General features: G+C 39.4%; 1 protein-coding gene across 12 annotated transcripts in view; it reads right to left on the bottom strand.

Moving 5' to 3' along the window:
• PPIG (peptidylprolyl isomerase G) overlaps nucleotides 1-17333 on the bottom strand; it is a 48434-nt gene that overhangs the window by 13580 nt on the left and 17521 nt on the right. For all 12 annotated transcript variants that reach the window (XM_016195307.2, XM_060177731.1, XM_060177732.1 and 9 more), the window contains 3 exons: nucleotides 16599-16686; nucleotides 12890-12919; nucleotides 12660-12799 (listed from right to left, as the gene is read on the bottom strand). In XM_016195307.2, coding sequence (XP_016050793.1) covers nucleotides 12660-12799; nucleotides 12890-12919; nucleotides 16599-16686 — 258 coding nt within the window. The remainder of the gene's footprint in view (nucleotides 1-12659; nucleotides 12800-12889; nucleotides 12920-16598; nucleotides 16687-17333) is intronic.

The following is a 17333-nucleotide window of genomic DNA, read 5'->3' on the forward strand; positions in this document are numbered from 1 at the left end:
TAGCTGCAATGGGAGTGCTAGGCTTACAAAGTATAAGGCCCTAAGTTTAATCTAGCCTCTCTTTTTCTTTGGCAAAATAAATAAGTATCTATTTCTTCTTCTTAAGGTTTTTATGGGCTGGGGAGATAGCACAGTGTTTACACAAAAAGACCTCTATGACCGAGGCACTCAAGGTCCCAGGTTTAATTTACAGTATCACCATAAACTGGACTTTTAGCAGTGCTGGGGAGAGGCATAGGTTAAAAGAAGGAATTCTAAGGCAGGGGAGAAAGCATAATGAGCGTAATGGTTATGCAAAGAGACTCTGATGCTTGAGACTCCAGAGCTCAAATTCATTCCCTCACCAGAGCCAAGCATTTAAAAAAAAGAAGAAAAAAAAAAAAAAAAGGAAGAAATGAAGGGGTGGGGGAGGAGGAAAAGGAGAAAGAGAAGAAGAAATTATTAAGCTCTGGCTATAGAGATAGCTTGCTGGGTAGCGCACTGCTATAGTATAGGAGAAAGCTCCAATGCTATGGTGGCTTCACTCACTTTCTTTCATCTATATGAATGAAAACATGACCAACAAGCCTGAAATTGTGTGATCAGGCAGACGCACACAGACACACACCCATCTGGGCCAGGAAGACAGCATAAATGTGTATGCCTCAAGGCCCTGGTGCCACCACACATCAGAGCTGAGTCAGTGTTCTGCTCCTCTATTCTGTTTCTCATAATAAATAAATCTTAAAAAAAAGAACAGAACAGGACACAATCAAATTTTCTAGACTTAGCTACCAAGTTATATGGAAGAGAAACACAGGTAGAACACATTACAAAACAGAGTGTATAATCAGTAATATCCAGAGTGTATAATAGTAGGAAAGAAATGATAAAAGAGCTCCTTATAGGGGTCTGGCGGTAGCACAGCGGGTTAAGCGCACGTGGCACAAAGCACAAGGACCCGAATAAGGATCCCGGTTTGAGCCCCTGGCTACCCACCTGCAAGGGGGTCATCTCACAAACGGTGAAGTAGGTCTGCAGGTGTCTTATCTTTCTCCTCCCCCGCTCTGTCTTTCCCTCCTTCTCTTGATTTCTCCCTGTTCTGTCCAACAACAACAATGGCAACAATAACAAGTGCAAGAAAACAGGAAAAAAAAGGGGAGTCCGGTGATAGCGCAGCGAGTTAAACGCATGTGGTGCAAAGCACAAAGACCGGCGTAAGGATGCCGGTTCTAGCCCTCATTCTAGGGAATGAGGGAGGAGGAGAAGAGGAAGAAGAAAAAAGATAGAAACAGAGGCTGGGAAATAATTGGTAGAACATAGAACTTGCAGGCTTGAAATTTTGTTTGATCTCCAACTTTACTAAAATCACAGGTGGCTTCTTTGAAGAGCAAGCCTACCAAATGTACTGGAAATATTTCAAATGACAATTATATAGTTTATACACCACTAATTCAAGAAAATATTTTAGTGAAATAAAACAGGGGTAGAAAGACACCTGCAGACCTGCTTCACTGCCTGTGAAGTGACATCCCTGTAGGTGGAGCGCCGGGAGCTCAAACCGGGATCCTTATGCAGGTCCTTGTGCTTTGCGCAACCTGCGCTTAACCCGCTGCGCTACCGCCCAACTCCCAAATTTATAATTATTTTTATGGTAATAAAATCTGCCTTAGTGTCTGGGGATATTGAGTATAAAACAAAAACTTTTTTTTAAAAAAAGATTTTATTTATTTATTAATGAGAAAGATAGGAGCAGAGGGAAAGAACCAGACATCACTCTGGCACATGTGCTGCCGGGGATTGAACTCAGGACCTCATGCTTGAGAGTCCAAAGCTTTATCATTGCACCACCTCCCAGGGACCACAACAAAAACTGCTTTAAGATGCCTTAAAAACTCAAAAGCTGAAAGAATTCCCTTTCTTTTGATATTTATATCAGTATTATTTTACAAGTGAATTTAGTTTGTGTGTACTTTTCCTGAAAATCTGCTTAGAAAATAAAAAATAAATAAGTAAAACTGAGAGGGGGAAAAATGACAATTAAGAAAAAGCAGAGTATAAAATAAAGAAAAGAGAAACATTATCAACATCAGCTTTTTTTTTTTTGCCTCCAGGGTTATTTCTGGGGCTGAGTACCTGCACTATGACTACACTGCTCCTGGAGGCTATTTTTTCCCTTTTGTTGCACTTGTTGTTTATCATTGTTGTTATTGCTGTCATTGTTGGATAGGACAGAGAAACAGAGAGAGGCCAGGAAGACAGAGAGGGGGTGAGAAAGATAGACACCTAAAGACCTGCTTCACCGCTTGTGAAGCAACCCCTGGCAGAAGGGGAGTCCCGGGCTCAATCCGGGAACCCAGATCCTTAAGCGGTTCCTTGCACTTCACACCACATGCGCTTAACCTGCTGTGCTACAACAATGAAACAAGGGCAACAAAAGGGAAAATAGGGAACAGGTGCTGGTGCAGCTGGTTGAATGCACATGTTACAGTGCTCAAGGACCCCGGTTCAAGCCCCCAGTACCCACCTGCAGAGGGAAAGCAAGTGGTGAAGCAGGTGTCTCTCTTTCTCTTTCTTTCTCTATCTCCCCTACTCTCTCGACTTCTGGCTGTCTCTATCCAATAAATAAAAACAATTTTTTTTAAAAGGGGAAATATTTAAAAAACACACACACTGAGATTCCACCTAGAAAAATTACCTACATAAAGGAAACAAGAAATGATCATTGTTACTGAGGATGTGGAGAGAATGTAACTCTGTAACAGTGTTGTTGACTCTGTAACAAATAATATAATCTATCTCTGAAAAAGCTGGTCTGGAGTAGTGAAGCTACAGCAACAATGATAAGAACCATATGGCTTTTGGGACACAGAACCCAAAAGTCTTTTTCTTTTAATATCGTATTTACTAACTAATGAGGCGGGGGAGTGGGATGGGCAGAGAACACCAGAGCCATTATTAGTCTAGCACAAGTGATGCGGGGAATCAAACTTGGGGCCTCATGCTTTAGAGTCCAATGCTCTAACCACTGTACTATATCCTAGGCTGCTCATAACACATCTAAAACAAAACAGGAAACAAAAAAGCAAGAGTTTAACTTTTGTTACATGGATAAGAATTATGTAAAATGCAACAATAAATATAAATAAAAAAAATTTCCTTTAAAAAAAAAGATCTGAAGTTTGTTTGTAGAAGGCAATGTCATAGGGTTCATGGCTGACTTAGAATGGGGGTGGTATTGTATCAGCTGGAAAGTTTTAGTAGCAGACTGTACACAGATGGCTCAAAATAAAAGAAATGAACTGAGGTAGCTTGATAGATATTTGAAGTGTGTGCATATATATGGTAATTTTCTGTATTACTGCAAAGCTGTTAAGATGAACGTGGCTTGTTTTGGTGTTTGTTTTTATTTTTGTGGACAAAATCATGCAGAGACAATCATGAAATTGATATTCTATTCAAACTGTTTTCTAGTATATTAATCAAAATGGAGTAAATGTAAGCTTTCAAAAGAAGCACTACATGAAAAAAAGTAGGAAGTGGGGCCAGGCAGTGGTGCGCCTGGTTAAGCTCACACATTGCAAAGATCAGGTTCAAGTCTCTGGTTCCCACCTGCAGGGGGAAAGTTTCATGAGTAGTGAAGCAGGGCTGCAGGTGTCTCTGTCTCTCTCCCTTTCTATCTCCTCCTCCCCTTTCAATTTCTCTGTCTTTATCCAATAACAAATAAAATATTTTTTAAAAGTAGGAAGGGAGCTAGGGAGACAGCATAATGGATATGCAAAAGCCTTTCAAGCCTGGGGCTCTGAGGTCCCAGGTCTAATCCCCAGCCCCACCATAAGCCATAAACTGAGCAGTGTTCTGGTGTCTCTGTCTCTCTCTTGCTTTATCTTTCCCTCTCTACCTACTCTTTCTCATTAAAATAAATGAAATAAAATTTTTTTTTTAAAAAGTGGGAAGTAGGGTGGTGGTAGATAGCATAATGGTTATACAAACAGACTCTCATGCCTGAGGCTCCTAAGTCCCAGGTTCAGTCCCCCATACCACCATAAGCCAGAGCTGAGCAGTGTTCTGGTAAAAAATAAACAATAAATAAAAATAAAAAGAAGAAATAGTAACAGATAAAAGGACTGATAAACATTAATAAAATGCTAATAAGCACTGAAACTTTAAAAAGTAGATTTCTTTCATTTATTATATATAAGATAGTGTCACATGAGACAGAGAGGGGAAACCAGTCAAGAGCATCACTCTGGTACACCCAAGTATTGGTGACTGAACCAAAAGGCCTGGTACTCTACCAGTTGAGCTATCTCTACAGATGGAAGAGTATATTGTGACAGAGAGTAAAAGAGAAAGAGATCACAGCACTGCCCAGCTCTGGCATATGTCGTGTCGGGGGATCTAACCTAGGACTGCAGGCCTGCAAATCCTGTAACATACTGATGAGCTAGCTGCCTTTGCAGCAGGAAGATTTTTGAATAAAGTGAAATGCTTATAGAAAGAGATGGAGCAATTCCAAACAAGATGGGACAGATCAATTTTGCCTTAGTTTTCTGCTAAGTACAAGTGAAACTCCAGAAAGAATGCAAAAGTAAAGACTGAAAAGAAGAAACCAACATGGCCAGCTATCTCTGTACTGGAATAGGATACGGTGGCTTTTACTCGGACTCCCATTCAATCTAGGATTCATGTTGGAAAAGCTTGTAATTCAAACCAGAAGTGCTAGTGGGCACACTTTTTTTTTTTTTTTAATGTACCAAGAAAATCCTACCCTATCCAGGAAAAGAACCAGGGAAAAGAATAAAAAAAAATAAATAAATAAATAAAAGATTAAGCAGGACAAAGGATTGAAGGATTTTTAACAATACCTGCTAGTTTTCCAAGCAAATACCCATTGTGGGGAAGAAGAAAAAAAAAAGAAAAGAAAAACAACAACCATTTCTCTTGCTGTGTCAAACAAATGAGAGAACATGGATTTTTACTCCCAACGGATGGAACTGGAGGTGAGTACACTTAGCAAAATGAGTAAGAAGATGAAACAAAACTACTGGATAGTTTCACTCAGATGTGGAATCTAGGGATCTGATACACAAGCACTAGCACAACCAACCAGCCAGCCAGTCAACCAAACCACCAGAAGCAAGCAGACTGTTTCTAACACCTGTGGGCATTATAGTGGTTAATTCTGGGAGATGGGAGGGTGGCGATAGAGACCTTTGCGGGTAAGTGTGGTACGGAACTATACACTATAATCAAGTAACCCACTATTCACCACAAATTTTTTAAAAATTGAAGAAAAATATTTTACTGACAAGAGAATTTGTATGGGAAACTCAGAAAGGCCAGAAGTGGTATAAACATATTGTATATATTTGAAGAAATGTCAACATAGAATTTCATAGCCAGTGAAAATATTCACATTAATGAAAGTAAAATCAAGACTTTTCTAGAGAATTAAAATAATTGTTGCCAGCAGACCTATCATGTAAAAAGCTCCTAAAGGAAGTTCTTCAAATAGAAAGGAAATTATGGATGAAGGCCAGGAATTTCAGACAGGAAGAACAGAGTGGGCAAAAACAAGGAGTAAAGGAATTAATCGTTAACTCATAAAAAAAAATAGATGGAGGTAGAACGGTGGATAAAGTGCTGTGGACTCTCAAGCATAAGTTCTAAATCTGGCCCCCACCACCCCATGTGTCAGTGTGATGCTCTGGTGCTCTCTCTTTAATGTTAATAAATAATTTTTTTTAAGTTGTTGTTGTTAGTTTGCAAAGCCAGGGCCTTATGCCTGTTGAGACCACACCACTGCAGCACTGGCGTTCCTCTCAGCATGACAAGGTAACAGCTACTCTCCAGCCCCGATTTCTAAATTTTGAACTATGTTCGTGTATTGGGTTGTTGGAAAAGTCATGACACACTTTTTTTTTTTTGCGTCGAAGAACGTCTCATGTGCCAACCTGACCTCCCTAGACAGACAACCCCACCAATGTATCCTGGAATCCCACCTCCCCAGAGGCCTGGCCAACTAGGGAAAGATAGAAACAGGCTAGGAGTGTGGACTGACATGCCAACACCCAGGTTCATCCGGGAAGGAATTACAGAAGCCAGACCTTCCAACTTCTGCACTCCATAATGACCCTAGGTCCATACTTCCAGAGGGTGAAAGACTAGGAAAGCTTTCAAGGCAGGAGATGGGTTACGGAGTTCTGGGAATGGGAATTATATGGAATTGTACCCCTTTTATCCTATGGTCTTGTCAGTATTTTTTATTTTATGAATTTTTTAAATAAAAAAATAGAAATAAAGGCTTTTAAAAAAAAAAAGAAAAATGTGTCATGGAGGGGGATGGGGCTGGTCAGTAGCGCACTAGGTTAAGTGCACATAGTAAGCAGCACAAGGATCCAAGTTTGAGCCCTCGGCTCCCACCTGCAGGGGAGTCGCTTTACAGGTTGTAAAGCAGGTCTGCAGGTGTCTCTCTCTCCCCATCTCCATTTCTCTCTGTCCAATCCAACAATGACATCAATAACAACAACAATAACTACAACAATGTAAAACAACAAGGGCAACAAAAGAAAAAATAAATAAATATTAAAAAATAAAGGCAACAAAAGGGAAAATATTTTTTAAAATTTTAAAAATAAAGAAAAGCAGAAAGTCCCCCAGATGCAGATGTGGAGCACCCTCTGGCAGCAATAATAAATTAAAAATAAATAGCTTATGCTATTTAAAAATAGTTATTTTGAGGGACAAGATAATTCTTTTCCTATATTCTGGTGGCAAAAATCAGAACGAATAAAAGAGGAATTAAAAGACTAATGTTTCCAACTCTTGGGTTATTTCTGGCTCCCCTTCCCCAAGGTTATGTTGTCTACTTAACACTACAGAAAACAATTTTCTAAATCTGTCCACTAACATTTGGGGAGTGGATAACCCTGACTCAAGTCCCTGGTCCCACCTGCAGGGGGAAAGCTTCATGAGCAGTGAAGCCAGGCTGCCCGAGTCCCTCTGTCTCTCTCACTCTCTCCTTTCAATTCCTCTGCCTTTATCCAATAAGTAAATAAAAGATATATTTAAAATGTTTACAAATCTAGGTCATCATCAAAGTATGATCTGAAATAAAGAATAGTGCTATTCCTAAAACAGCTTTCCTTAAAACATTTTCATTTCATATTATCGGTTTACTCTACAAAGCAATTCCTAAATTTCATATCCCACTATTTTCCAGTTAAAATGTCTTCATGGAGAGTCGGGCAGTAGTGCAGCGAATTAAGCGCAGGTGGCAAAAAGCGCAAGGACTGGCCTAAGGATCATGGTTCAAGCCCCCGGCTCACCACCTGCAGGGGAGTCGCTTCACAAGCGGTGAAGCAGGTCTGCAGGTGTCTATCGTTCTCGCCTCTGTCTTCCCCTCCTCTCTTCATTTCTCTCTGCCCTATCCAACAACGATGACATCAATAATAACTACAACAATAAAATAACAAAGGCAACAAAAGGAAATAAATAAATATTTTTTAAATGTCTTCATGATAGCTCTTCACTCAGAATAAGAACACTCAAGTAGGGACCCTATCACCTCAGAAGTAAGTTTCTGTGGCTTCTATTGCCTTTTAAATACAAGATTCACCAGCTGTCCCTTTCTAAAATTTTCATGTATCTATTAATGAGAAAGAAGATGGAGAGAGACAAATGTAGAGAGAATCAGAGCATCAGTTTAGCACATGTGATGCCAGGGACTGAATCTGGGACTTAATGCTTCAGAGTTCACTACTTTATGCACTGAACTACCTCTGGGCCACCAGTTAATTCTTCCTTCTGTAACAGCAGGAAATGTTTCCTACTACACATAAGCAAAATTTCTTCTCACATAACTCTTAATCACATGGCCTTATTTTACCATTTGTATTTCCATACACTTTTTTGGAAAACAACAAACACCCCCCCCCCCAATCTCTTCTACATGGCCAAGATAGACTTCTATAAACAAATGCTGGGAACTACTCTGAAAAGATTAACACGAGTGAAGATCATGGCAACTCCTGAGAAACCAGGAAGCACCTTAATCAAAGTGTTCTATCTTTGCCTCCTGACAGCCTCTAAAAGTATGCAGTTTTTATTGGCCTTCACATCCAACATTCAAGCTCTCCGTCAACTGGAAGGTTTGTCTCCTTGATTCTGAACCTTCTCAGCCACACTCAAATAGCCACAAAAACAAAACAAAACAAAAAGCCACCATCATTTCCAATCTCACAACAACAAAGGAGAAAGGCCCAAGAAGATTGCCCAGACTCACCAAGGCCATATACAGGTGGGCCCAGACAGTCAGATTTCTTCAGAAGTCTTTGTTTTCTTTCAGGAAGTTAGGAAAAGAAAAAAAAGATTCTGTATTTATTTCTTTTTTAAACTGGGGTGTAAATCTCTCAAACTAGGTTTTAAATATGATGATGGACACCAGTGTTGCACAAAACTTTTCAACTAGTCTCAATTTAAGTCTCGTAAGGAGGCAATCAGACTTACAAACTAAATATAAAACACAGCTCTACCTAAAAAGTTATGTCATAGATGCATGACAAAATCCATTCTGACCAATGTTCTGAATGGTAATTTTAGGATAACAGGTATCTATAAGACAGGGTAACTGTGTGATCTTAGACATATAGACCTCTTCTTTGCAACCTAGTTGGTGGCACAGTGGAGAGAGCACTGAGCTTAAGCATGAGGTAACAAGTTAGATCCCCAACATCAGATGCTCTGGTTCTCTAATTAATAAATGCTTTTTTAAAAAAATCTTTTTTTCTTTCTACAGTGTAACCCAAAACAGATTAGGCATAGGAAGTATAACTCAAAACAAAAAAGTTTTGGGGGTTGTTACCAGGCCTTCATCAATCAGAGAGGTAGAGACAGAGGGAAAGAAACCACAGCACTGAAGCTTCTTCCAGTGCTGTTGGGACTGGCTTTGGGCAGACACTTAGGAGTTTGAGAACGCACAGTCAGAAACAACAGGAAATTTCAATACAATTTCTTGGCTATAATGGCAAACACAAAAAGAGTATCTCTTCAGGTGAAAACATACTATAAAGACACAAGTAATAATATGTATAAAGAGTGACATTCATTCACTTCCTCATTCATTCAGCAAATATTCAAACACTGTAACTCTCTAATACCAAATCAATCTTTATGCTAAATTGACTAGACATTCTGATTACCATTTTCAAGGTTTGGAATGTAAGCTTTATTACCCCAATCTTTCTGTGTATACAAAAGTTACACAGTATCCTTAACTTTCACAAGCTCAGAATAGATCTCACTTGTATAAGCACAGATTATATTTTAAGAAACATTAAAGACTACAAAACATATGAAAAATAAATCATCTGTTGCGGTCTGGGAGGTGGCACGGTGGATAAAGCATTAGACTCACAAGCATGAGGTCCTGAGTTTGATTCCTGGCAGCACATGTATCAGAGTGATGTCTGATTCTTTCTCTCTTATCTTTCTAATAAGTAAATAAACAAACAAAATCTTAAAAAAATAAATCATATGTCAAGCAGAAAATAAAAGATGAAGAAGGCATATGGCTGACTGGCAATGCACGGGATTTGACCCCTAGCACTGTATGGACTACACTGTATGGCTCTAGTCTCTGCTGCATTCATGATCTATCTGATTAAAAAGATTTCCTACGTAATGTGACAGCAGTGCCTTACACCAAAATATTTCAAATATACTAACACTCTGAAGAACTAAATAGATTCGAGGCCTAAAACTTGAAATGTTAGTACAGACTGCTTTTGTATTTTCATTTTTTTTTTTTAAAAAAAAGGGTGCAGGTGCCAGGTGGTAGTATACCTGGTTGAGCGCACATGTTACAATGCAAAAAGACCCAGGTTCGAGCCCCTCAGTCTCCACTTGCAGGGGGAAAGCTTTACAAGTGGTGAAGCAGTGATGTAGGTATCTCTGTCTCTCTCCTTCTCTATCTTGCCCTCCCCTCCCAATTTCTGACTATTTCTATCCAACAAATAAAGATAATTAAACACTTTTAAAAATAATCTTTAAAAAAAAAAAAAAAAGGGGGTGTAAACACTCAATAACCACTCACTCTTTCTGGAACCAAAGAAAACATTCATCATATCTTTTTTCAATTTTTTAATTGCCACTTGGGTTATTATCACTGGGGCTCTGTGCCAGCAAATCCACCACTCCAAGAGGTTAGTTTTCTCCTTTCTATTTTATTTTATAGGACAAAGAGAAATTGAAAGGAGAGAGGGAAATAAAAAGGCAGAAAGGAAGATAGACATCTGCACACCTGCCTCATTGCTCTGAAATATGCCCCCTGATTGTGGTGAGTGGGACCCTTGTGCATGGCATGGTAGTATGTGCATTCAAGCTGGTATGCTATCTTATTTGCATATATTAAGTGCAGACAGATTCATGAACACCAATTTATATAACAGTCTCATTATAAGCTAGAGTAATCCTACAGTGGTTTAGAAAGCATATATTTGATATGACAGAAGGAAAAGAGATCAACAGAATCAAAGTATACTGCAGAGATATAACATTTAAAAAGGCCTTTTCTACTTAAAATAAGGCAAAAATGTGCTTATTTGAAAGTATTACACAATAAGTTATAACTAAAAATTAAGATAAAAATTTCTACTAGGGAAGTTCTAAAAAGGAACATTTAAATGTCTTCAATATTAAAGACATTTGAATTTTAATATATTTCCAACATATAATAAAACCAGCAAAAGGCATCAGATGCCTTGGTGTGATAAATAACTTAATCTCCTTGATTAGCTTCATCTATAAAACAAAGGGAATAATATCAGGGATTATTGTAAGAATCAGAAAAAGGGCGGTTGGGCAGTAGCGCAGAGGGTTAAGCGCACCTGGCGCCAAGTGCAAGGACCAGCGAGCCCCTACAGGGGAGTCACTTCTCAAACAGTGAAGCAGGTCTACAGGTGTCTCTCTTTCTCTCAACCTCTGTCTTCCCCTCCTCTCTGCATTTCTCTCTGTCCTAACCAACAATGGTGACATCAATAACAATAAAGAAACAAGGGCAACAAAAGGGAAAATAAATATTTTTGAAAAAGAATCAGAAAAAAATTACATTTGATGTTCACATTTACTAATCATGCAAAGTACTGATATTACTATTACTCCTTTTAAGGATACCAAAATCAGAATCAGCTTATTATTTTATTGCTTTGTATAAATTTGAAGTTAATCTCACCTCATTACAATTCTGGACCCAGTATCTGTTATCAGTGGCACCAGTTAAATATTTCATATACAATAAAGACTTAAAATCCCAAGTTCAGTCCCTGGGCACCACCAATAGCCAGAGCTGGGGTGCTCTGATCAACAAGACAAAAACAAAATAACAAAATAAATAAAATATTTACTTAAAACAAAATTCTTACCACTTCATATAACAGCTTGTCTTTTATTGTTAGTTTGAAGTTAATATGGTGTTCTGGTGTCAAGAAGAGCAGAAGAGCTTCTTTTTTTTTTTTTTTTTTTGCCTCCAGGGTTATCGCTGGGGCTCGGTGCCTGCACTAGGAATCCACTGCTCCTAAAGGCTATTTTTTCCCCTTTTGTTGCCCTTGTTTATTGTTGTGGTTGTTATTACCATTGTTGTTATTGCTGTGACTGTTGGATAGGACAGAGAGAAATGGAGAGAGGAGGGGAAGACAGAGAGGGGGAGAGAAAGATAGATACCTGCCGACCTGCTTTACTACTTGTGAAGCGACCCCCCCTGCAGGTGGGGAGCGGGGTTGGGGGGGGGGCTCCAACCGGGATCCTTATGCCAGTCTTTGCATTTTGCACCATGTGCGCTTAAACTACTGCCTCACTGCCCGGCTCCCAAGAAGAGCCTTTAAAACATGACAAGTGCTTCTGAATCTATGCAGTGTACAAAGAGTAAATGATTTAATCCCCTCAAGTATTTTAGTTCGTTATTGTCTTCAACTATCATCCTATTTCTTTCCCTAGAAAAGTATTTATTCAGGAAGCTATTTAGACAAGTATAGTTTTTAAACACAAGTGTAGTTTTCTGTTGTTGTTCGTTTTGTTTTGTTTTTTACCAGAGCACTGGTCAGCTCTAGCTTATGGTGGCATAGGGGATTAAACCTGGGACTTCGGAGCCTCAGGTATGACAGTCTGTTTGTATAATCAGTATGCTATCTACCCCTGCCTACAAGTACAGTTTTCATAGCAACCAAGTGGGAATAGAAGGATTACTTATCACAAATTAATAAAAATGAAAAGTTAACCAATTCTCTAGTAAATGATCAAAGCTGAAAATCAGATAAACACATTTAAAAGGCACAAAACCAGGGCCAGGAGATACTACTCATTCACTAGAGTGTGCCCCTTATAGTGCATGAGACCTTAGGTTCAAGCTATGGTACTGTGGAAGGAGTCCCATGGATGGCATTAGGGGAGTTCTCTAGGTGGCTGTGTAGTGTAGTTCACTTTCTCTCTGATCCTCTCCTGCTTTAAAAAAGATGAAGAAGCTCACTGTGAATATGTGAAGGCCCCGAGTTCACTCCCTGGCATGCATGAAGAAAACAAGCAAAGCCCAGTAACTTCATACTCTCATTTCATTTAATGTGAAGTTCATGCCAATTATTTAACATATATGTGTGTTTAATATACACAAAAATTTTTGTTCTTACCTTTAGACTTGGGAATCAGTTCTCCACAACTGAGTATCCGCACTTCAGCAAATGGTTTGCTAGCTGCATCTGTTTTCTGGTTTTCTATCTCTCTCACAACTTCTTGACCGGAAATCACTTGTCCAAAAACAACATGATGCCTAAAGATTCAAGTAAACATGACTAAGTAAAAGTTTCTTATCCTTACATGAATTTAAAGTAAGTCATAAAGCAAATAAAATAATCTTTACCCATCTAAATGAGGAGTTGGCTTCGTTGTTCTTTTGGAATTCAGACAGAAGAATAAAAACAAAGTCAGAGAAAAATAAAGTTAGCATCTCTAAAAAGGAAAAAGAAATAACTGTATTGGAAACAAAATTGTAAAAATCATGTTATCATACCATAACAGAATCTTATCACACTGACTTTGACTAGAATAGAATGCAAAATGTTTTCTATACAACTTATATTTAAGACTGTCAAAGTATAAAATACTCATCGACAATTTACATGTAAAGTTAGTTGACATTCTGGCACTGCTATTACCCTCTGCTCTTCCTGACTGGGCTCTTTTTTTTTTTTTTTTTTTTCCCCACTTCTGCCTCCAGGGTTATTGCTGGGGCTCAGTGTCTACACTAGGAATCCACTGCTTCTGGAGGTCATTTTTTCCCATTTTATTGGATAGGACAGAGAGAAATTGTGAGGGACGGGGAAGACAGAGAAAGGGAGAGAAAGATAGACACCTGCAGACTTGCTTCACTTCTTGTGAAGCAACCGCCCCCCCCCCCCAGATGGGGAAATAGGGGCTGGACCCTGTGCAGGTCCTTACAATTTGCACTGCGTGAGCTTAACGAGGTGCCATTGTCCAACCCCCTTGACCGGGTTCTTAGTGAGTATTTAAAACTGTATGTTTTATATGGGACATTCATATGAAACCATTCAATCAGTTTCATAGGCCTAACATTAGTACTTTTCAATATCAGTATTTTAAATAGTTAAAGCTTAAGTCACTGATGATTCATGCACATATTTTGTAGGAATCCAACAGAAAAAGTTTATATACTGTTTTATTTTATTTTATTTTTATCAGAGCACTTCTCAGCTCTGGCTTATGGTGGTGTAAGGATTGATCCTGGGACTTCAGAACCTCAGACACGAGAGTCTCTGCATAACCATTATGCTATCTAACCCTGCCCTACTATTTTAATTTTTTTTTTTTGCCTCCAGGGTTATTGCTGGGGCTTGGTTCCTACACTACGAATCCACTGCCCCTAGAGGCCATTTTCCCCATCTTGTTGCCCTTGTTACCTTTGTTGTAATTTTATTATTGCCATCGCTGTTGTTGTTGAGTAGGACAAAAAGAAATTGAGAGAGATGGGCAGACAGAGGGGGAGAGAAAGACGGACACCTACAGACCTGCTTCACCACCAGTGAAGCAACCCTGCAAGTGGGGACCCAGGGGCTTGAACTCAGAACCTTCTGTCGGTCCTTGCGCTTTGTGCCACGTCTGCTTAATCCACTGCACTATCACCTGACCATCTAGCTTAAAATTTTTAAACCAGCTGACCACAATGAAAAGCTTGAATGCTTACATAAAAATCCAGATCTCCCCCCTAAATCTGTGTACGTCAAATCCTCAACCAAAGTGCCCAGACTATTAAATGGGGGAAAGTCTCTTCAACAAATGGTGTTAGAAAAATTGGGTTGAAACGTGCAGAAGAATGAAAATGAAGCACTTTATTTCATCAGAGACTAAAGTAAATTCCAAATGGATCAAGGACTTGGATGTTAGACCAGAAACTATAAATACTTACTAAAACAAAAATAAGCCAATGGGACAACATTAAATTGAAAAGCTTCTGCATAGCAAAAGAAACCACCACCAAACAAAGAGACCCCTTATAGAATGAGAGATCTTCACATGCCATACATCAGACAAGAGGCAAATAAACAACATGTATAAAGAACTCACCAGGGGCCAGGCGGTGGCTCACCTGGTTAAGCACACACATTACAGTGTGCAAGGTCCTGGGTTCAAGACCCCGGTCCCCACCTGCAGGGGAAAGCTTCACGAGTGGTGAAGCAGGGCTGCAGGTGTTTCTCTGTCTCTTCCCTTCTCTACCTCCCTCCCCTCTCTATTTCTCTGCATCAAATAAATAAATAAAAATGATTTAAAAAAAAGAACTCACCAAACTCAGCAAAAAGAAAAAATCACCAAAGACATCCAAAAGGCCAACAGACATATGTAAATATTGCTCCAAGTCATTGTCAGAGAAATGCAAATAAAGACAACAATGAGATACCACTTCATCCCTGTGAGAATGTCATACATCAGAAAAGTCAGCAACAAATGCTACGTAGGTTGTGTGGACAAAGGAACCCTACTACACTGCTAGTGGGATGTAAATTAGTCCAGCAACTGTGGACAACAGTCTGGAGAACTCTCAGAAGGCTAGAAGTGGATCTACACTATGACCCTACAATTCTTCTCTGGGGATATATCCTAAGGTGTCAGTCCTTGTTCAGGGCGTCGTCATTTGCTGGTCTAGCTTCACGAGCGGGAGAGAGATGACCAGGGGCTCACGGCTGAGCTGGGAACGCAGTTCAATCTTTATTGACAAGCGGGGATGCAGTTCAACAATCTAATCTCTTCTAATCTTTCTTCATTTGAAAGCCCTGTCTTTTATGTCTCCTGAGGCAGAAGTGTCAGGAAGAGGAAGTACGTAGGATAGGGGGTGGGGAGAAGGGAAATATCCCACGAACCAGTGGGGATTAAATCAATGAAAACAATGATTATGTAAATAGACTACAACGTCAAACAATGCAACAGAAGGGGTCTTAGAAGCAGAATTTAGAAGCATACCAACACTAAGGAATCTAATACACCCATCCAAAAAGATCTGGAAGCAACCCAGGTGTCCAACAGATGAGTGGCTGAGTAAGTTGTGGTACACAATGGAAGTTACTGCTCAGCTATTAAAAAATGGTGAATTCACCTTTTTTTTATTTTATATTTCTTTATTGTCCCCTTTGTTGCCCTTGTTTTTTATTGTTGTTGTTGTTATTGATGTCATCATTGTTAGATAGGACAGAAAGAAATGGAGAGAAGAGGGGAAGACAGAGGGGGAGAGAAAGATAGACACCTGCAGACCTGCACTCCCCTGCAGTGGGGAATGATGAAGTCACCTTCTTCACCTCATCTTGGATGGAGCTCGAAGGAATCATATTAAGTGAGATAATCCAGAAAGAGAAGGATGAACATGGGATGATCTCACTCACAGACACAAGTGGAAAAGTAAAAACTGAGGGAGGAAAGCCAAAGCAGACCTTGGACTGGAGTTGGTGTATTTCACCAAAGTAAAGGACTCTGGGGCATGGGGGAGTGCTCGAGTCCTGGAACATGATGGTGGAAGAGGATCTAAGTGGTGGATTAGAGTGTTTTGTAGAAAACGGAGAAATGTTACACATTTACCATCTACTATATTTTACTGTCCACTATAAACTATTAATCCCCCCAATAAAGACAAAACAAAATATAAAAATATGGGGTGGTGGTGGAGGTATATCCAGTTAAGCGCACATAGTACCATGAGCAAGGACTTGTACAACGACCCACACAAGAACCCACACACGGACCCAGGTTTGAGCCCCCATTCCCCACCTGCCGTGGGGATGCTTTAAAAGTGGCAAAGCAGGTCTGCAGGCGGTTTTCTCTCTCCCTCTCTACCTTCCCCTCTCCTCTCAATTTCTCTGTCCTATCTAATAAAATAAAGACAATAGTGGACTGAGTCAGGTCAACTGGTCGCAGAACTCGAGGTCAGCTTTTAAAAATTAATCACAGGGTGTTGGGATAATAGCTCACTTAGTATGTCACCCAGGGTCAGGCCTGACTCCTACCACATTGAAGGAAGTTAGAAAAAAAAGAAAGAACACTTTAAGTATCAGATCATAAATACTTACATGAAGAACTGTGAACCATTTGTATCCTTCCCTCTATTGGCCATTGACAAGAGAAATTCTTTGTTGTGTTTAACAGCAAAGCTCTCATCTATAGAGAAGCAAAGTTTTAGTTTATATTGTAAACAAAACCTTCAAAGAAATTTCATCTTGATGCCTTTTTAAGCTTTGCGTTCATATCTTCTATTCTTTTTTTTTTAGTTTTTTTAAATTTTTATTTATTTATTATTGGAATGAGACAAGAAAGAAACTGAGATGGGAGGGCAAAGACAGAGAGGGAAAGTGATAGGAAGAAATCTGCAGCCTTGCTTCACCACTTGTGAAGCTTTTCTCCTGCAGGTGGGGACCAGAGTCTTGAACCTTTGTCCTTGTGCATTGTAATGTGTGCACTTAACAAGGTGCACCACTACTTGGCCCCCAAAGCTTCCTATTCTTTAGTGACAAAATTTAGACACAAGTCACGTTATTAGAGAAAATAAATACTAATAAATTCTCCTCTTTTTGAAAAAGTATTTTTATTTATTAATGAGAGGGACAGGAGGATAAATGACCAGACATTACATGTGCGGGTACATGTGCTGTCCAGGATGGAACCCAGGACTTCATGCCTGACAGTCCACCCTTTAACCATGGTGCATCTCCTGGATCACATGAAGTCCCCTTTTTAGATTATCTTGCTACAAAGCCAAATTTACTAGTTCCTTCTTTCCATTTATATTCCTTTATAATTTTTGAAAG

The sequence above is a fragment of the Erinaceus europaeus genome, chromosome 18 (genome assembly GCF_950295315.1).
Source record: "Erinaceus europaeus chromosome 18, mEriEur2.1, whole genome shotgun sequence".
NCBI classification, from domain to species: Eukaryota; Metazoa; Chordata; class Mammalia; order Eulipotyphla; family Erinaceidae; genus Erinaceus; species Erinaceus europaeus.